This window comes from Gigantopelta aegis, chromosome 3 (genome assembly GCF_016097555.1).
Source record: "Gigantopelta aegis isolate Gae_Host chromosome 3, Gae_host_genome, whole genome shotgun sequence".
Taxonomy (NCBI): Eukaryota; Metazoa; Mollusca; class Gastropoda; order Neomphalida; family Peltospiridae; genus Gigantopelta; species Gigantopelta aegis.
In genome coordinates, this window is record NC_054701.1 from 14,869,140 (window position 1) to 14,891,550 (window position 22,411).

A 22,411-nucleotide genomic window follows, 5' to 3' on the forward strand; every position below is an offset into this window, starting at 1 on the left:
TTCTGTATGTATTACTTTTGGTTTGCCTAGTTGTAGGTTTTATTTCTGTATGTATTACTTTTGGTTTGCCTAGTTGTAGGTTTTATTTCTGTATGTATTACTTTTGGTTTGCCTAGTTGTAGGTTTTATTTCTGTATGTATTACTTTTGGTTTGCCTAGTTGTAGGTTTTATTTCTGTATGTATTACTTTTGGTTTGCCTAGTTGTAGGTTTTATTTCTGTATGTATTACTTTTGGTTTGCCTAGTTGTAGGTTTTATCTTCTGTATGTATTACTTTTGGTTTGCCTAGTTGTAGGTTTTATTTCTGTATGTATTACTTTTGGTTTGCCTAGTTGTAGGTTTTATTTCTGTATGTATTACTTTTGGTTTGCCTAGTTGTAGGTTTTATTTCTGTATGTATTACTTTTGGTTTGCCTAGTTGTAGGTTTTATTTCTGTATGTATTACTTTTGGTTTGCCTAGTTGTAGGTTTTATTTCTGTATGTATTACTTTTGGTTTGCCTAGTTGTAGGTTTTATTTCTGTATGTATTACTTTTGGTTTGCCTAGTTGTAGGTTTATTTCTGTATGTATTACTTTTGGTTTGCCTAGTTGTAGGTTTTATTTCTGTATGTATTACTTTTGGTTTGCCTAGTTGTAGGTTTTATTTCTGTATGTATTACTTTTGGTTTGCCTAGTTGTAGGTTTTATTTCTGTATGTATTACTTTTGGTTTGCCTAGTTTTTTTGTTAATAAAAAAGTTAAAAGTATGTTTTGTTTAATAGCATCACTAGAGCACATTAATTTATTAATCATCACCTATTGGATGTCAGACATGTGGTAATTTTAACATATAGTTTTAGAATGGAAAACTGCTATATTTTTTCATTAGTAGCAAGGGATCTTTTTATATGCACCATCCCACAGACAGGGTAGCACATACCACAACCTTTGATATACCAGTCATTGTGCACTGACTGGAATGAGAAATAGCCTAATGGGCCCACTGATGGGAATTGATCCTACACTGACCATGCATCAAGTGAATGCTTTACCATTGGGCCATGTTGTTAATGAAAGAAATAACATAAACATTTACATTCAGGTCCAAATTACAAAACATAATGGGTAAAAGAACATAATGTAGCATTATTAGTTACTTGCTTGATAACACCAAATATCAAATCCATGTTGCAAATATCATGTTGCAAATATCATGTTGTGACCCAAATGTGAAAGTCATGTTAGAAATGTCAAGGCCATAATGTAAATGTTAAGTTTTGTTACAAAAGTCAAGGTCATGTTGCCAATATGTTTCTCTTAGATACTGTTATGCACTTTTAACTTTATACATTTTGTTTTTGACAGGTCCACCTATAAGGTCTAATGGATGGAAGTTTGCACTGAATGAAAACCACGAGAAAACTAAGTCAAAACCAGATACAGACAATATTCTTGATGAGTTGGATGACATTGAAAATGTGAACAAAGCTTACAGAGAAATACTTAAAAAAGAATCACCCAAACAAGCTGTGCCGTGGTCTGAATCCAGCAAAATAAGTACTCAAAGAACACAAGACGATTCTGGTGACACTGCACCAGAGAAGACTGGTGATACTGCACAAAACAACGTTCATCCGGTGTCCAGCAGAAATGAGTTTACTGTTGAATATCCGGTAGATGTTTCTCCACAGAAGAAATCTGGTTCAGTTAATTTCCAGGAGGAGACTGGGTTAGTTACGGATAACACTTACTTACACCCAGTTTTAGAGGAGGAAACAGAGACATCATCAAGTCAGAGTACATTTTCTACCAGTAGTGTTGACGGAACTTCTGGAAAAGTAAAAGGAACAACGGCTGAAGGTACAGCTAATGACACTTTTGGAAATCTTAACTTTTTTGTTGAAGAAGGAGAAATAGTAACTGAAGGAGAAAGAAAGACTACACAGAAAAATCCAGAGCAGATATCAAAGAAGGTCTTGGGTTTTAGAGAAACAAGTACAGAGAGACTAGCAGACGTCAAAACTAAGAGCAGACGTGAAGCCGAAACTGACGAAGAGGAAACGGAATGTGGATCTAGTGATTCTACAAGTATGGGTTCAGGTGCATCAAGGGATGGAGAGGTTGTGGATGAAGACCCTCAGTATGCCCAGAAGTCGATGGCGCCGATATCGGGTCATAGGTTACCCACGGGAAGCGGGGTCCAGTCGAGATCGCAGACGTCCATGCATCCTAAGGGTTCGTCCATCAGTCGCAATCTGTCGAGGTCTCTTGTACAGACACCAGGACCATCCAGAAGCATGGATCAGAGCACCGTGTCAAGGTTTATTGGTAAGAATGTTGAGCTGTTGGTTAGCAATTTGCATTGTTTGTTTGAAACACATAAGTTAGAAACTTGTTTTAGCTTAAAAAGATTTGATCCCTAGTTCAGACATAATAATGTGGTAAAGAAAATGTTCAAACAGTTTAGAAATATAATAATAGCAGGAGATAATATTTTTTAAATTTTGATAACTGCAAATTGTTTCACATGATTTTTAACTATAGTCCATCCCACAGGAAACATATTTTTTCATGCTATAAATTTACTACAAATTATTTATTTCTGAGACAGTTGTTTTCTAAACTGAACATAAAAATTGGATTTTTTTAATATTTCCACAATACGTTTACTTTTGTTCTTACATCAAACAAAACTGAAATTATTTACCAAAAAATATTTTTGTAGGAGTATGGGATGGACTATAGGTAATTGAATGTTTGGTTACATGAATTATATTTGTAAAAACAGTGAGTTACCGGTACTTAATTCTAACACACCACTTGTATGATGGTCCTGTACTATATTGATATTCAAACTGTATTTTAACTGATTTGTCAGTGAGGTAATAGTTTTAGTCTACTACTGGTTCAACCAGGGGAAACTCTAGGTTTTGTCTCCATCTGTCTGTCTGTCCATCCATCTGAATAGCTTTATCATGTAGACTGACAGATCAAGTTTGACTTTTATGGGGATTTTCCCATTTTTATATGCCCATCTTTAACGGGTCATGCTATGGAATGGTGTCATCTGTCTGTCTATTCGTCTGAATGTCTATCTGTTTGTCCATCCATATACGTTTCGTTTTTGGAACATATTTTTCTTATCAATTAATATAGGATCATCAAATCTTGTGTGCAAGTACAACTAGGGATACCATAACTAGGACACCATGACCTACTTTTGATGGGCGTATCATGTATCTCATTGGTACTTTTGTTTACACAGTTATGGCCCTTGAACATAGGAAATATGACAATACATGTAATAACTTCATGTACATTCACTATGTTGAATTTATTTTACAAATCATTTATTTTATTTTTATTTTAGAAATTAGTTAGTTTATGGAACCATACATGCACTAATACAACTGGGGTGGTAATCAAAAGTTTACTTTCTTAAAAAATCACTTCAAAAAAGGTCAGGATGTACCAGTCCACAATAAGATGTTTGGTGGACCGTAAATTCACTTCTACTTCTTTCATTTTTTTTAGATCCAATCTAATATATGTTATGGTAAAGAGTGGCTTTTGTAAACCAAAAAACCCCCAGTCTTCATATATTTTCTATAGCTGCACCACTTGCCTGTCATCTCAGTATGGCTCTGAATGTCCACAATATGTCACATTACATGAACATGAATGAACCTTTTTTTCTAATTAGAATATTGATAAAAAAGAAGTGATCTATGATTGCACTTGCTGTTGTAGAAGTATTATATGATATTTGAAGGGTGCATATAAGTTCACAGAAATATATTTTTACACGCCTGTTGGTGAGAACATCCATCGTTATTTGTCATAACACACAGCAATAACACACATATTTATGTTATTGATTTAAAGACATATGACAGACTGCTCCGGTCACTACAGTGAAAACACAATAAAAATTGATAGCTCTGTGACATATATGTTAATCTAATTACTCTGTTGCATATATTATCTACAAGCACAAGGGTCGTAAATGGGTTTTAGATGGAAAAGATGTTTAAATTGATTTTCAATTATTTTTTTAAAGGATTTTTTAAGAAATAAAATTCTACTTACATGTCTGTTAGATACTATTTATCTTACACCTCATTATTTAAAAATGTTTCCAACTACAGGCCCTCTAATTTTATGGTAACGATTGTTTCTGGTACCAGTCGGTAGCATGTCGGTAAAATCACGGAACTGAAATTTCATTTCCATTGATTATTATATTGATTACGACTATTCAACGAATATAATATATATATAATTATTATTTTTAAATGGTGTCTGATGGGTTCCCATGATCATAAGGCACGGAACCGAAAACATGTTTCCCATGAAGTTTGAAATCCTCAGTTGGTACACATATTCTCTGTTTATCTGGTGTGTCATATATTATATATCAACTCTTTAACACTGAACAAACATTATTACCATGACACTCATCAATCACTGGCAAATAACATGAACTGAATGTGCATTATAAAACATTAAAAAGCAATATAAACCATATAAAATTTATTTCACTATATACAATTACAATATGTTGAACTTTTATTTGAGTTTTAAAAAATAATTACCCTAGAAACCATTAATATTCAGAAACAGGTCCCTTGGGCACCCTAAATCAGTAGATGGTTAGACCCCCCCCCCCCCCCCACTCACACACAATGGTATACTAACAATTAATCATTATTTTCTGGAACTAAATAAATCAACTGAATATATTATGTGGAATTATATATGGAAAAACAGTACTGAATAGGAATGAAATGTAATATTACAAAATACTTTGGCTTTAAATGCCGTATTACCACTGTTAATTGGTTCTGATGTTTTTATGTTTATAAAATGCGGAGCCTTTGTTAAACAGATCGCCCAGAATTTTTTTTATGTTTACTTTAAATGAATATAGAAACACTGTCTACTAAATAAATAATTGTGTTTAATTCAGATGGTTATGAAGAAGCCATTGTGAATGTCTCGCGAGGAGGATTTTCAATGCAAGAAATAACCATCATGGAGGGCCAGGTGAGTTTTCAAGGTCAAGGTTAAGGTTAACATTCTTTTTAATCAGTGGTGTCTTGGGGGAATGCAGATTGTTACCTATCTACTTTGGAGGGCCAGGTGAGTTTTCAAGGTCAAGGTTAAGGTTAACATTCTTTTTAATCAGTGGTTTCTTGGGGGAATGCAGATTGTTACCTATCTACTTTGGAGGGCCAGGTGAGTTTTCAAGGTCAAGGTTAAGGTTAACATTCTTTTTAATCAGTGGTGTCTTGGGGGAATGCAGATTGTTACCTATCTACTTTGGAGGGGCAGAACGCAGCCCTGTAGTAAAGCGCTCGCTTGATGTGTAGTTGGTTTAGGCTGTGGTATGTACTGTCCTGTGTGAGATAATGCATGTAAAAGATCCCTTGCTGGCATGTTTTCTCTCTCAATCTGTGTGGTTCTTAACCATATGTCTGATGCCATATAACTGTAAATAAAATGTGTTGAGTGCGTCGTTAAATAAACCATTTCCTTCCTTCTACCTAGGATTGCAGCCATTGAGTGTTTCCAACAAATGGAGTCTTTTTAAAGATTAATATTACATTTAAAATCAGGGCTTGAACTTAAGAAGTTGTTTCCCACGGCAATTTTTAAAAGAATTGCTATAGGTGAAACAGCCCACCAAAGGCAATTTTTTTAAAAAGCGACATTTGCAGCAAATAAACATGACTGTAAGGCTATTTTGCTATATGTAAATATATTGCAAATGTTAAATATTGGCAGATAATGTACACCAGGTGTATACATTTTGCCATTGTTGAGGAGCTTTACCGACAGTACAAAAGTGCCATCGGTAATGCTATTTACCTACGGCAATTTATATCTCAACGATGGCAATTGCCTTAAGTACCGTTGTTAACTTCGAGCCCTGTTAAATAACAGTATCTGTATATCTAGTGTGTTTATGGTCATGTTTGTAGAAATCATTGTTCGTTTTACTTCATCATATTTATTTGTTGTATTTATGAAATTATTGGAAGGTAAAATCCATTTTGGGTTACTGCAAGCATTAGGACAACAACAAACATCTTGTTTGTACAAACACTGATGCTTTAAACAAGAAAATATCTTTAATATGTAATTTTAGTCATCAGAAAGCATCAGCTAGTCATAAATATGTTACAATGGTACTGATCTTATCGGAGGCCAGACTCAGGATAGGCGTGTTCAAAACCCTATATAGACAGGTTAAACGAGTTAATAAGTAATAACAATGGTAATGATCTTATCGGAGGCCGGACTCGGGATAGGCGTGTTCAAAACCCTATATAGACAGGTTAAACGAGTTAATAAGTAATAACAATGGTAATGATCTTATCGGAGGCCGGACTCGGGATAGGCGTGTTCAAAACCCTATATAGACAGGTTAAACGAGTTAATAAGTAATAACAATGGTAATGATCTTATCGGAGGCCGGACTCGGGATAGGCGTGTTCAAAACCCTATATAGACAGGTTAAACGAGTTAATAAGTAATAACAATGGTAACCAACTCCAGACAATCTCTTTAACATGGGTATCCACCAGAAACACATTCTGACCTATTACTTTAACTCAGCCTAGTTTTATGCTTTTGAAGTTTAATTAATTTACATATATTCCCTTTTTTTTAAATGACATTTTATTTCCAAAAATTAAACCCAAAGACATCAAGTCAAATTTCACAAATAAACTACTGCACATAAAGTAACATTGGCAAGGATTTACTTAGTGAGGTGTTCAGCGAAAAATATGAAAAGTTATCTTTGTTTAATTAAAAGTGATTTTTGATCTTATCTGGAGAAAATACTATATTTTTCGTTTTGTTACTTACCCACCCACATCCCTCAGTTATTTTAGGCTATTGATTTGTTACAGACACAAATGTATTTTGGTGCTTGTTTATTTACCAGTAAAATTACTTTGCCATAATGTTTACATTTCTGTTTTCAGGTTGTCACTTTCAGATGGGACGAAATAAACAGTTTAAAGATTATACAGGTCAGTGCATGTTTGAAGTCCCACAAAACATAATCATGTGTTTTATTATTATTATCATTATCTTTGTGAATTTATTCTACTTCATGTACTGCCAGTTGAATTTTGGAGGAATTTCCCCTCAAACCTTTATGGAACATTACTTATACCTTTGACATTGACCTTCATGCTTATATAATCATGGGAAAAGGTTACTGTGCAATTACAAGGTAGATAGTTTATGGCATCGTTGTTAAGCCATCGGACATAAGGCTAGTAGATACAGGGTTTACAGCCCAGTACCGGCTCCCACCCAGAGTGAGTTTTAACGACTCAGTAGATAGGTACCCTCTTCTCTCTCACTAACCATTAACAACTACCAACTAACCCACAGTCCTGGACAGACAGCCCAGATAGCTGAGGTGTGTGCCCAAGACAGCGTGCTTAAACCTTAATTGGATATAAGCACGAAATTAAGTTGAAATGAAAATGAAATGAAATGAAATGAAATTAAAATATTACAGTCAGCACTGGATTATTCCTCCTTGTTAAGACCGACAATTTATTCTGTATAAAAGCCATAGGCCCATAATGCAGTCAGAAACTGTTAGACATTTTTGCGCATATGTGTAGCTAACATTTTCACAGTATATTACAGCTATATATTTCAATATTTAAGTATTTCTATTTTATTGCACATTATAAAGATAAAGACATGCATTAAATAATACAGCAAAATGTTTTGATGTCATAATATCTATAAAGGTTTGCAATTTGTGTTTCTTAATTTATTAGTATTCACTTCTAACATTGCATCATTTGTTTATTTAGTAGGTTAAAGGTCATCATTCCTTAGCTGATTATAACTAGAGTAATTTTTCTCAAAACAAAAAGGCAAATAAACACAACAAACAATAACATAGAGTAAAATTAGTTCTGTTGTAATAAACTATATATTTGTCACTTAATTACCAAAAAATGCATTAAGCTATCTACTAGTTAGGCTCCATGTCATAGCAAAATGTTTACTGATTGCATGATAAACTGAGTTTCTCACTGTTCACAGGTTGTGTCTGATGGAGAAAAGCTGAGGCCTGTGATTGGTGGTTACGTAGCAACCGGAGACGAATGTAACGGAGTCTTTCATCAACAGTTCAACCTGGAGGGGGAATACAAGTTTGCTGTGTGAGTATCACAAGGTGGTCTCTTAAAAAAGGTGGCTGCCTCATTCAGGTTAATTTTTCTGCTACATTGATAACTTTAGATAATGGTGCTGTGACCTCTTAAGACAGGTGTCTGTTTGATACAGGTTAATTTATACTACATAAATCATTTTGGATAAGTGTACAGTACCCTTTTAACCAGGTGGCTGTTTAATATAGGTTAATTTACATTGTATGCATAGATAATTTTGGATAATGGTACAGTACTCCTTTAAGACAAATTGTTGCTTAACACAGGTTAATTTGTACCACAGAACATTTTAGATAATAGTACAGTGGCCTCTGAAGATAGGTTGTTCTTTGATACAGGTTAATTAAAGTTAAATGTATCACCAAAGGGAGTATCAGAAAGTGTAACCTCTATGAACTATAAGGAAGGAAGTGTTTTATTTAACAACGCACTCAACACATTTGTTTTACAGTTATATGGTGTCGGACATATGGTTAAGGACCACACAGATATTGAGAGAGAAACCCCGCTGTCGCCACTTCATGGGCTACTCTTTTCGATTAACAGCAAGGGATCTTTTATATGCACCATCCCACAGACAGGATAGCACATACCACAGCATTTGATATACCAGTCGTAGTGCACTGGCTTGAACAAGAAATACTATGAACTACAAGTACACATATAACTGTGTTTAACTTCTAATGCCATCTGATTAACCAATGTGCTGGGGTGTCTTCCAGTAACATTCCTTTTCTTTATCAGAATGTTTTCATCTCACCTTATGATGTAACAAGGCAAGATATAGATATTACTTTTCTGGCGGCAGTGATGGTGGCAGCAATAGTGATGATGGCGACAACAGCATCAACTTTTGCATTGAGTTTCACGATTAGATCAGTTTCTCACACACTATAAGATCTATATCAACGAAACTTGGTTTATAGTAGCACCTATGGATGTTCATCACAGTGCAACAAAAATGTTTAGAGTGGGCAAAACATTTAATTCTGTGTAATCTTGTGACCAACTAATGACATAATTTTGGGAAGCAACATGGCTTCCGCAGTCTTAGCTCTGTGCATTACACCATGAGCATACGGATAAAACATGTTCTGAGAAAATTGTCTTCAAAATGTTATGCATTGACACTTGGTTTGGCCTTCACATTTGTGGGTATGCATGAGGTTCAGACTACCGTAAGGGCATACGAATTATTGTAATTACATTTCATATTTCATTAATAAAGTTCTTCATAACATTATTTTATTTTGTCATTGGTTGGTCATTATAATGTAATTTTTTATCAAGTGGAATTCTTGTTTTCAGCTACGGCCAGCGTTGCACGCCACTGAGTGTGATCGTGCGGCGCCGGATGGACCTGCAGGCCGAAGTGACCGATGACGGCTTCAACCCGGAGCTGATCTACATCGACCAGGGCCACGCCGTCAAGTGGCTGTGGAAGAACTGCATGATGCCACACTACATCCAGGAGGTCGTGTACTGCATCGACAGAGGGTGCTTCAAGAAACAGCCAGCCAATACAAGGTAAGCCTACATTGGTATATCACTGGTCAGTTTACATCTGTATATCACTGGTCAGCTTACATTTTGTTTTTCACTCACCTGTATTGTGTCATACTCTATATTGTAATTCTAATATCAGTACATCTTCCATCTTGATTCACAATTTATGTTGTAGTTGTAATGTCCAGATCTTATATGCTTCTTATATTAATCTAAATTTCGGTGAAACAAAGCTAACTATTCAAGGTCAGGTTAGGTCATAGGGCTTTATGTGCATGTTCAGAGCAAGCTGTTGTACCACATGCCTGTCCTTGGCACAAGAGCCGGCCTTGGCTGGCTCCTCCATCCAGGACAGGAAAGGTGGGAGTGGGTAGGAGGAGGGAGCACCAGCAGCCCTTGGCCGGTAACAGGTGTGGGTGGTGGGGGGTAATGGGGGATTTTGAAGGAGCAAAGAATAATGCCAAAGAGAAAAGGTGCGCAATTTTGGATTAAGGAAGTTTGGCGCAATTTTGAGCGGTCGATCGAAAGAGAAAGATCTTAACTATTCAAACATTTGAATAGCTTAAATAGAGAATAATATATGACTGGCTATTAGATACCATTTATCTCACAACGGGTTGTTTTAAAATGTAACTAACGAGCGAAAGCGAGTTTGATTCATTTTTAAACAATGAGTTATGAAATAAATGATATCTAACTGACACAAATGTATTATTCTATTTGTTACATATCCTCAAAAACAAGGTTTCAAGCAAATTTTAACATCTTTTTCGACTAAAAGTTATTTACAGCCCGTGTAGCTAACTTGCGCGTCACAGTAAAGTTTGTTTTATTTAACGACGCCGCTAGAGCACATTGATTTTTTATCTTATCATCGGCTATTGGACGTCAAACATATGGTCATTCTGACACTGTTTTTAGAGGAAACCCGCTGTCGCCACATAGGCTACTCTTTTTACGACAGGCAGCAAGGGATCTTTTATTTGCACTTCCCACAGGCAGGATAGCACAAACCATGGCCTTTGTTGAACCAGTTATGGATCACTGGTCGGTGCAAGTGGTTTACACCTACCTATTGAGCCTTGCGGAGCACTCACTCAGGGTTTGGAGTCGGTATCTCGATTAAAAATCTGCGCGTCACAGACACATGATTGTCAGGTTAACTATATGTCACAGTGTAAGCTATTTCTACCATGTTGTTTTTCATTGGATAGCACTAGTGACCTGCTCATCACCTAGGAGCAGTCAGTCGTATGTCTTAAAATTGTTAACACACGTACGTGTGTAAACAACCCATGTGTAATCAAAAATAACGCAAAATGTTCTCACCCACAGGTGTGTAAGAATAGTGTGTAGCAAAATGTTCTCACCCACAGGTGTGTAAGAATAGTGTGTAGCAGTGTTGGTGGTTGTTAGAGCACCCACAGGTGTGTAAGAATAGTGTGTAGCAGTGTTGGTGGTTGTTAGAGCACCCACAGGTGTGTAAGAATAGTGTGTAGCAGTGTTGGTGGTTGTTAGAGCACCCACAGGTGTGTAAGAATAGTGTGTAGCAGTGTTGGTGGTTGTTAGAGCACTCACATGAGGTGCTTCAGTCAAACGATCAAACTTCCTTGGTGCACCTATTCTCTGAATGGGTTTTTCCTATCCCAACTAGTGTCCTAAGACAGATATATCAAAGGCCACGATATGTACTGTCCTGTCTGGGAAAGTGCATATAAACGATCCCATAGTGCTAATGGAAAAATATAGCCAGTTTTCTCTAAGACTACACAGTGAGATACAGTAGCTGATGATTAATAAATAAATGTGCTCTAGTGATGTTGTTAAACAAAACAAAACTTTAACTTTTGTAAACCTTATATATATATATATGTGTGTATTAAATTCAGAAGAATTCTAATAATGTTTTTCTACTTTTCATGATGTGTTTGTTATTGTTTCATCATCACAATAAAGTAAGAGATATAAATGTATGTATGAAACATATTAATACTTTGTATTCCTCAAAGTACATGTAGTTCAGTGTTCTGGTTTCTGTTCTAGTGTGGTGGCTACAGTTTCTGGAAGCTATCGGCATCAGTTCAAGTAAGTTTTATTTTCAACAGCTGGATGTTTTTCTCTTACAACAAATTACTTATATATTTCACCTTTACCCTCTACTCCATATTTCAGTATTTTATATTATTATTATGTTTATATTTTCTACCCACAATTTCTCAGTCTACACTAATTTGCCACAATGTAACATTGGTTTCCTGAATCCTGACCCCAAGACGAACATTTTGATGTATCTCAACCTGTGTTGAACTCCCGGTTAGATTATCTAAAAACAAATTTGACCTCTGCTGCTTCATTACTGGCACATTTAATACTGACACATACACATGTAATTGTTAAAGGGACAGACCCTAGTTTTTAAACACTACAGCATATTTTTCACTATTAGAGCCATTTATGATCACTGAAATAAAACATTACTTATATTGTATTCTTTAGATTATCCATTTCCGTAGAACCGAAGTGTTTTTGGTCATCCTATTGTTTCTAATGCCAAACAATGCATTTTTCATATTTTTGAAAATGCACATGCATCGGAGAAGTAGCGGTTTTAGTATTCGAGTTCTAGAATATTTCGTTTCATTGTCACAGACTCTTCTTTCACTCTAGTGTAACTTTATCCCAATGAGTTACAGGTTGGTAAATTAACTAAACTTGGTGTGCATTTTTTATGGATTAAAACTAGGGTCTGCGCCTTTAAGGCAAATGATTTAACAACTTGTAATTGTTCAGTAAAAAGCTTTTATGTGATTCTTGGGATCAATCAGTTGACCACTAATGAATAATGTGCGTTGTTTTATTGTACTTAGTTTACTGATGTTTTTATACCAAGTTTTCAAGTCAATGTTTTATTACACTGAGTGTTTTGTTGTATTTCACAGTAAACCAGGGATGCATTTCTTCCAAACGGAGAGCAAGGAGATGGGCAAGTCCAACATGTGTATTGTTCACGTCAGAGAGGCTCAGAGGTAAAGATATTTTTACACAAAATGTTTTCTTAGACATTAATATAAGACAGCTGAATTATTAATTCATGAAGTTCAAGTGTGTTATCATAATAAGGCAAATATGAATGAAATTATTAATGAAATTATTAATGAAATTATGATGTGGTTTTAAAACAAAGTCAACATGTAGCAAATAATGGGTTTAATTTCAGTTAGGTCTAAAAAAAATATTTAAAATTCAGAAATGTGCAGGGGAAAAAAGGTTATGTAGGTCAGGTGTGTTTTTTAAACTACATTCACGCCTATGGGACCAGTTAAAATGTTATATAAGTATGTCATCTTTTAACCTACATTTTAATAACTTTTTCTTTTAAATCAGCGATCAGCCCTTTTTTCTCAGAAGGGTCAAGAGCCCAGAAACATACACATTTTTTCTTTTAGGCCTAACAGAGTATTCATTAGTAGGAAACAGATGGTGATTTTTGGCTTCCACTGTTTCCATCACTGCCTACTTTTCATGATGGCTAATTTTGTCTAAACAGCATTTTAAGACTACTCCAAGTCCTACTTTTTAAACTGAACACCCTAAAATTACATATTAACCAGTAGTATTTTAACCTGTTCATTATGAGACAGTAATTGACTGAGTGTGTATTTACAGAGAACACAAGATAGAGGTTCTAGATCGATCCTTCCAGCCCATGATCCTGTTGATAGAGCAGGGAGACCGAGTCTGGTGGCACTGGGACAGATCCAGGGTGAGCTGCAGTCTTTAATCAAACAATTTTACATTATTGTCTTGGTCCGTAATAAAATAAAGCCTAGATATTCATCCCTGCTCGCCCCAAGAATTAATTAATTAATTAATATTAATTATTTCAAGCAAGGAACAGATTTTGAGACAGAAATGTTATAAGTTGTTGTAATATATAATACAGTCTTCGCCATGCTCAATGCTGTAATGGAAAAATGTAGCTGGTTTCCTCTCTAAGACTATATTTCCACATTATGAAATGTTTGACATCCAATAGCCCATAATTGATAAATGACTGTGCTCTAGTGGTGTCATTAAACAAAACAAACTTTAACTTTCTCCATGAGCAAAATCAAGGTAAGCTGAAGATCTATCTTTTAAATGATGCCAGGCAAGCAATCACATGAAATTTCTGATGAAATATATTAAAAATATTGTGGCTAGTTTATCAATTTACAACTCTCCTAAAACCATCTAGGCGAGTGTGGAGGGGAGTGGGAGTGATCACTCACCTTTCCTACTGAAGACTGTAAGATACAGTGAAACCTCTTAAGACCGTACCCTCTGTAAACCGGAATTCCCTCAAACTGAACGTTTTACTGAGTCCCTTTTTAAAAACCAGGACAGAACTTAACCTCTCTAAACCGGATCCCTCTAAAAACTGGACATTTGTCTTGGTCCCAAGAGTGTCCGGTTTAGAGGGGTTTCACTGTATATGACAAAGTATTTTTAATTTAGAGTGAAACATGTCAAAACCGGAGTGTCAGTAATCTGAAATTTCATCAAAACTGGACATTTTTCATGGTCCCTTTTTAAATTACAGTACCGAACAGAACCTCTCTAGGCAGAATACTCCTCAAAACCAGACTTTTTAATTGGTCCTGCGGGTGTCTGATTTAGAGGGGTTTCACTGTAGTTGCAGCATACACAAACTACCTTAAATATGCTGTGTGGTTGTGATTTCAGTGTAAGAAGTCTCACAGTGTGTATCAGATCGACCCACCGGGAGAGGACCACGATGATGACCTCTACATGGTGAGTTCACAAAACACTCGTTTTAAATTTACAGTTACATTTTCAAATATTTTAGATTTTACATAGAAAACTACAAGAATATGGAAGATGGGTCATAGTAAAGACAAAAGAAAGTAATTTATGAATATTTTGCACTCTATTATTTGTACAGTTTGTAATTATAACAATTGTACGAGAAAATATATATTTGGTAACAGTCTTTTAAATTCCACCCAGAATTAATTGTTAATTTGAATTCTATACAAAGTTTTAAATTATATTTATCTTCATTTTTGAATTATATTGTACTTTTTCCCACAGCTTTTTACACTGGTTATTACATAATTTTTACATACTTATATATTTTGTGTGTGTAAATAATGATATATTTACCTTCATTTGATATAATAGCTGATGTGTTTTTCTGCTGGGGTGTTGATAAACTTTCATTCGTTCATTCATTCATATAACAATCCACAATTTACGTTTATATACAAAACTATGTGCTAATAAATCCACAATGTAAAACAATCTGTATAATTACAGTGATTTTCTCCTGTATAATCTGTCATTGTATGGTGCAATAATTTAATACAGTATTATGTGAAAGAAGACGTATGGTACTTCTCTCTTACATGTACAATTAAACTAATATTGTTATTATAATATATTTTTCAGCCAACAAAAGATGGATTTCGATGGTCTATACCTAGGTAAGTAAAATGTGTTTGTGGACTGTACATTCTGTTTAACTTAACAGTTGCATATTTTTATATTTCCAGTCATCCAGTTAAAATCATTTTTAACTTTTTTTTTAATTACCCTTGTGAATCTAGTTTATTCTTGATGCAAACTATCAAGGTATTAATTTTTTCTAAATGTCTTTTTATGGGTTTTTTTCCATTGATAATGTTAAAATGCATAGGTTTGTAAGCTCCTATATTTGTGGCGGTGAAGGTTCATTTTTGTCCAAGCTAAACAAAAATGCCTGTTTATTCATATTAGCATTACAACCAAACAGCTATATAGAATACCAAAGAAATTACTACATATTATACATGGATTTCAACTAATATTGTGAGAAGAATGATGGAAATACATGGCGGTAAGTTTTCAGGCAAGCTAATTTTTCCCTATCCTCTCCATAATTTTTGCCTGAATGTAAAGATTTGCTCCAGAACTGGTGGTGGGGTGGGGTTGGGGTCATTTGACTGTCCCTCACCCCAGTTTCATATGCTTATGTTAAAATGTTTTATGTTAAAATAAAGTTTTATTGTCACTAAAATGTTGTTAATGACTTTTCAGTAAACAAGGTTTTCTAAGTCATGAGTTCCACCGTCCAGGCGTGTACTATTTCTCGGACCAGAACTTTGAGGAAACAGCAGAATACATTGGCACGATAATTGTGAAACCACGGCAACAGGAACATTTTGTCGAACTCAAGCAAAAGGGATTTAGCCCAGGTATTTCATTCTTTTGAAGTCAAATAAAAGGGATTTAGTTGACATATTTCATTTTGTTTTTAAAAAGGTCTTGGTATATGTGTTGATTAGAGTTATCAGAAAGAGTCACCTGTTTAGTGGCAATACATTTCGTCTCAATTTTAACATGTATCATAACTAGCAGCATTTCTGTATTATAATATCATTTGTCAATGCAAAATACAAATACAATTTTAATAAACACTGGTGTTAACAGTTGTTGTCAATACCTAAGCTTGTCACCATGTTTGTAATACTTTGTAAAACAAACCACTGGAATAACGCCAAGCTTGTGAGTGTTAAAATGGAGAAAATATAGTTTTTTGTGACCTATACACAAAGGGGATGAAGAATAATATGGGACAATAATAAATGTGAAACATACTTGAAATTGCCGTGTTTAGATATATACAAATTAAAAATGTACTGTATATTCTCTTGTATATCTTGTGTATGCTCACACTGGTGACTGAAATGTTAAAATGTACCATATATTCTCTCGTACATCTAGTTTATAGCTGGTGACAGAGTCTGGTGGTCTTTAAATTGTACCGTATATTCTCTTATATATCTCGTGTATGATTACACTGGTGACCGAGACGTTAAATTGTACCGTATATTCTCTTGTAGTTCTCTTGTATGCTCACACTGGTGACTGAGTCTTTAAATTGTACCGTATATTCTCTTGTAGTTCTTGTGTATGCTCACACTGGTGACCGAGTCTTTAAATTGTACCGTATATTCTCTTGTAGTTCTCGTGTATGCTCACATGGGTGACCGAGTCTTTAAATTGTACCGTATATTCTCTTGTAGTTCTCTTGTATGCTCACACTGGTGACCGAGACGTTAAATTGTATTGTATATTCTCTTGTAGATCTTGTGTATGCTCACACTGGTGACCGAGACGTTAAATTGTACTGTATATTCTCTTGTAGTTCTCGTGTATGCTCACACTGGTGACCGAGATGTTAAATTGTACCATATATTCTCTTGTAGATCTCGTGTTTGCTCACACTAGTGACCGAGATGTTAAATTGTACCGTATATTCTCTGGTAGATCTCGTGTATGATCACACTGGTGACCGAGTCTTTAAATTGTACCGTATATTCTCTTGTAGATCTTGTGTATGCTCACACTGATGACCGAGACGTTAAATTGTACCGTATATTCTCTTGTAGTTCTCGTGTATGCTCACACTGGTGACTGAGATGTTAAATTGTACCATATATTCTCTGGTAGATCTCGTGTATGCTCACACTGGTGACCGAGACGTTAAATTGTACCGTATATTCTCTTGTAGATCTGGTGTATGCTAACACTGGTGACCGAGTCTGGTGGACGTGGGACGGAGATGCCATTGTGGATATTCAGGAGAATCTTCTTATTCTGGAAGACGACAAATGTCTCAACCCGGTTGCTAGGAAACAGAGTGCCGAGGGAGAAGGTAACACCATAATAGCCATAGATTTGATGCAATTTCAGGAATGGCTGCAGAATGTTTTAGGAATATGCATTTTATACAGAATTTCCAAGGTGCTTTGAAGTTCAGGGAAGGGGGCACTTCCCCCTGGATCCTCACCTACATTTATAGTTGTGTTCTATTTATTAATCTTTTTATCAGACTTTATGATTTTCCATCAGTTTGCTGACGAGGCTTATTATGTTTATTTATTTATTTACATACTACCAGAAGACATGATACTAGTCATAACCACACTAGACATCACTTTTTAAACATCTTTTGAGCATGTCTAAGTTGCAAAAGACGTTTTTCTTACTGGTAGGTCTTGAAACATTAGTTAAAATGCTCAAGGGATAAGTTCAAGAAAGCATGTGCCTTCTGATGAAGGATATATGGTTATACATAGACTAATTTAGTGATTTTTTTGGTCTTCCTTTCAGATTCATATCTCACTCTAGCCAGTGCTCCATGACTGGTATATCAAAGGCATTGGTATGTGCTATCCTGTCTGTGGATATAAAAGATCCCTTTCTATTCATGGAAAAATGTAGCAGGTTTCACCTCTATGATTGTTAAAATGACCATATATTTGACATCCAGTAGCCGATGATTAATAAATCAATGTGCTCTAGTGGTGTCATTAAACAAAACAAACTTTATTTTTCTTCCTTTCAGAATCTTTGCAAGTGCTGGATGAGAACTCAGCATCTCTGTTAACGAAAGTCGGCATGGCAACCACACAGTTCACAACAATTGGTGTTTACCATTTCCGCATCGCGGATACCGGAGACATGTATTCAACATGTTCCATCATCGTCAATCCCGGACCAAAGGTTAACAAAAAATTATTCTTTAAATTGTTTTTATATATAATATTTATTATCCTAAACTCTTGTGAAAAGTGCTTTTTCAGTGTGGTAATAAGCTTAATACCTTCTGTTTTTTCCTATATCTTTGTGACTTTAAAGAGCTATACGTAATTCCCTGCATTTTCTTTGAACTACACATTACAGTTGTTTTAATTAATTCAATACGTGTACTTACACTTTTTTCATTTTTCATTTTTGTTTTGTTTTATTCTATGAACTGCCACATTTATAATATATATCATTTTAATAATGTGCAGAATCATATTATACTGTGTTGGTTTTTCAGAATCATATTATACTGTGTTGGTTTTTCAGAATCGTATACTGTGTTGGTTTTTCAGAATCATATTATACTGTGTTGGTTGTTCAGAATCATATACTGTGTTGGTTTTCAGAATCATATTATACTGTGTTGGTTTTTCAAAATCATATCATACTGTGGGGTTTTTTTTCAGAATCATATTATACTATGTTGGTTTTTCAGAATCATATTATACTGTGGCTTTTTCAAAATCATATCATACTGTGGGGTTTTTTTTTCAGAATGATATTATGCTATGTTGGTTTTTCAGAATCATATTATACTGTGGGACTTTTTCAGAATCATATACTGTGTGGGTTTTTCAGAATCATATTATACTATGTTGGTTTTTCTGAATCATATTATACTGTATTGTTTTTTTCAGAATCATATTATAGTGTATTGGTTTTTCAGAATCATACTGTACATTTAACTGACAATGGGTTTGAGCCAAAGGTATTGACAGTACGTCCAAATGACAGAGTGTGGTGGGTGTGGCAGAGCTGTAAGAAACAACATAACATTGTACAGGTGAGAATAATATACCTGTAATAATACAGGTGAGAATTGCATGTGTTATCTATCTAAAACTTAAACATTTTGCAGGTAAAAATAATATACCTCGGATTATCTACCTAAAACAGGATATCATGCAAGTAAGAATAAAATACCTGTATTTTTTTATCTGAAACATAACATTATTTAGGAGAGAATAATATACCTTTATTATTTACCTGCAACATAGCATTATACAGATGAGAATACAATACCAAAATATAATGTTATACAGGTGATAATAAAATATCTGTTATTTATCTGAAGCATAACATATTAAACAGGTGAAAATCAGATGAATGTCACATTACCTGAAACATAACTTTATACAGGTGAGAATAATGTACCCGTTATACAGGTGAGAATAATGTACCTGTTATACAGGTGAGAATAATACACCTGTGTTTAAAATAATATAATATAACATTGTTGTAATGGTGTTTGTCAGGTGTCTCATCAAGGAGTGCCCATCAACAATGGCTTCCACAGTGGGCAGACACGAGACAGTCCGTCAGCGTTCTACTTCCAGTTTGTCACTCCAGGAGTTTACTACTTTATCAGGTAAGTTAAAGATACGGTATAGACTAATTACATGTGGTATGCATGGTTATTGCACACTTTTTGTGTTGTAATTGACAGCTGATAGTCCTGAGTGTAACAGCAATTTTAAACTGAATATTCATTTATGCATTTACAAAGTTTAATGTTTTCTCCTTTTTGTGGTTATTTAGCCTGACCTCTCACAATATGCATTTACACCTATACCTATGGACTGATCCAAACATCTCATAGCCAATCAAATGGCTATGATTTTCCACTGTGGCTGTGGCATTCACCTCTGGATATGTGACTACCCCTTTCTCTGGCGGGACGTAACCCAGTGGTAAAGCGCTTACCACATGCACGGTCGGTTTGGGATCGATCCCCATCGGTGGGCGTATTGGACTATTTGTTCTTCTAGCCAGTGCACCACAACTGGTATATCAAAGGCCATGGTATGTGATATCCTGTCTGTTGGAAAGTACATATAAAAGATCCCTTGCTGCATTAGACAAAATGTAGCGGGTTTCCTCTGATGACTATGTGTCAGATTTACCAAATGTTTGACATCCAATAGCCGATGATTAATAAATCAATGTGCTCTAGTGGTGTCATTAAACAAAACAAACTTTTTTAACCTCTTTCTCCTTCCTCTTTCACTTATTGATTGGTCAGATTATTGTATGAAATTAATCCTACTCCATATATTGTTTTTGTACACATTTTTATTATTTCTTTCTTTGGAATAGTTTATCAATCTTCAGTGATCTTGTTCTTTTATTTTACAGCGCAAACCTTCCAAAGATATTTGGAGCAATTGTTGTCTCTACACAACCACAGGTACAAAGTTTCATTTTTATTTTTTTTAATATTTAATTATGTGTATAAATTCTTGCTTGGAATATATATTTTCTACATGATTTGTAACAGTTGTTTGGTTACTTTTCAAGAAGGTGGCTGCTTGTTTTAGAGAATAGGTTAAGAATTTTCAAAATCTGGTCTCAAATTAGAAGTTTATAATTACAGTTAATTTGAATTGTGTTAGAACATTTAGGCAGCTTTTCAATACAGGTCAATTTATATACTGTTAGAGGCTTTGCTTAGTAATGTAGTCTTCTCCAAATAGATAAAAAGAGCACATTTAAACTGAAAAAGGCAGTTATTTGTTTTGGATGGGGAGAGTCAGTTGTCCTATGCTAAGTACATGCTAATTAACTGAACTTACCAGTTTTACATGTTATTTGTTTTACTTTCTTTGACAGGTTCATGAAATTGCCGTCAGCTCACATGAGATAAAACCGGACCCAGTAACAATACAAATGAATGACATCGTCTGTTGGGCATTCCGAGGCCCGCGCTCACATGGTGTGGTTCCCGTGGAAACGGTTGACCAGTTACTGGACGCACAGTTTGCAGAGAAAACTGTAACACCAAGGTATTTTTGATAAAGGTTTTTTGTACATATTTGACTTGAAACAAATAGCTGGTTAGTTTAGCTGCTGACTAAAGATAATGACAAATTATGATTGTATTATATCCAGAATGGAAGGAATATTTCATCATGACACATCCACATATTTTAAACTATTGGTGTGTGGTGTCTAAGCTGCTGCTAAGGCCACAGAGGCTACTCTTTCCAAAAGCAGTAAGAGATCTTTTATATACACTTTTCCATAGAAAAAACATATAGTGGTGACTTTTGACCTAATAGTTGTGGGGCACTGTTGGGATGGAGGGGGGGGGGTGAATCTGAATCCTTCGAGGACAATTGATGTTGTATCCTATTGCACCTCAGCAAAGCACTTTATTACTGAATTACATACCATCACTGTCCATTAGTAAAGTCAACAAGTCAACATGTGATGATTAGTACTGTCTGTAATATATTCCTAAAATACAATTACAAATCTAATCAAGATTATATATGTGTGTTTAGTTCTGTAAGACATCACAATTAATGGTAATCAAAATCACCGAGATCTGATCTATTTCACAGACGGTGTATCGCTGAAGCAATACGAAGAACTGGAACTATGCATTTCTACAGCAAGTCTTTCCAAAGTCGCAAAAAATCTCATGGTGTAAGTTTAACTTGACTTACTTTGAATAAAATATTTATGTGATCGTTCTTGGAATTGGAAATGTTTTGTGCATTCTTTTTAGTACAGACCTCTGAAAACTTGCGCAAATCTAATTTTGCGTACCTATTTTTCACTTGCTCAGTAAATTGATGACATAATTTATATGGTTACGCAATAAAAAATTTAACAAATAGCAAAGATATAACATTTGTAAAAATGTTGGCTTAGAACTATTCTTTTAATATGTATTTTTATACATTTATTCAGTGTTGGAAGAATCTGAACACCAAAATCATCAGCTCATTCAAACTCATTTCTCTGTACATGGCAGTCTAAGTTTTAACAAGCTTTTATCAGTATGCGTCCATGAATCTTTTGAAACCATTTATACATATAAGTTACAAATGAAACAGTTATGGGTTTTTTTATGACTATTGTTTGTGATGTTTTGCAGCACATGGATGAATCGAGAATGAGCAGTGTTATCTGTGATGAGAGGTTTGACAACGCTGTCATCCGTATTGACAAAAATGGCTTCCACCCCTCAACTCTGTACATACAAAAGGTATATCTTTATAAGAATTGAAGTGGGAATTTAGCTTAATAGTTATAATGCCATTTCTAAGATTAAGTGTAAAAATAGCTTTCT

The 22,411-nt window shown here is 34.8% G+C and overlaps 1 protein-coding gene across 1 annotated transcript in view; it reads left to right on the forward strand.

The window, feature by feature from the left end:
- The first annotated feature begins 1,911 nt into the window (after positions 1–1,911).
- Positions 1,912–22,411, forward strand: part of LOC121367568 — a 109,184-nt gene continuing 88,684 nt past the window's right edge. The window contains exons 1-19 of the mRNA XM_041491824.1: positions 1,912–2,308; positions 4,950–5,026; positions 6,976–7,023; positions 8,066–8,184; positions 9,502–9,720; positions 11,743–11,784; positions 12,639–12,725; positions 13,366–13,462; positions 14,425–14,493; positions 15,151–15,185; positions 15,778–15,935; positions 17,255–17,398; positions 18,092–18,249; positions 19,001–19,117; positions 19,590–19,702; positions 20,470–20,521; positions 20,944–21,116; positions 21,678–21,762; positions 22,217–22,327. Coding sequence (XP_041347758.1) covers positions 2,071–2,308; positions 4,950–5,026; positions 6,976–7,023; positions 8,066–8,184; positions 9,502–9,720; positions 11,743–11,784; positions 12,639–12,725; positions 13,366–13,462; positions 14,425–14,493; positions 15,151–15,185; positions 15,778–15,935; positions 17,255–17,398; positions 18,092–18,249; positions 19,001–19,117; positions 19,590–19,702; positions 20,470–20,521; positions 20,944–21,116; positions 21,678–21,762; positions 22,217–22,327 — 2,142 coding nt within the window. The 5' untranslated portion in view covers positions 1,912–2,070. The remainder of the gene's footprint in view (positions 2,309–4,949; positions 5,027–6,975; positions 7,024–8,065; positions 8,185–9,501; positions 9,721–11,742; positions 11,785–12,638; positions 12,726–13,365; positions 13,463–14,424; positions 14,494–15,150; positions 15,186–15,777; positions 15,936–17,254; positions 17,399–18,091; positions 18,250–19,000; positions 19,118–19,589; positions 19,703–20,469; positions 20,522–20,943; positions 21,117–21,677; positions 21,763–22,216; positions 22,328–22,411) is intronic.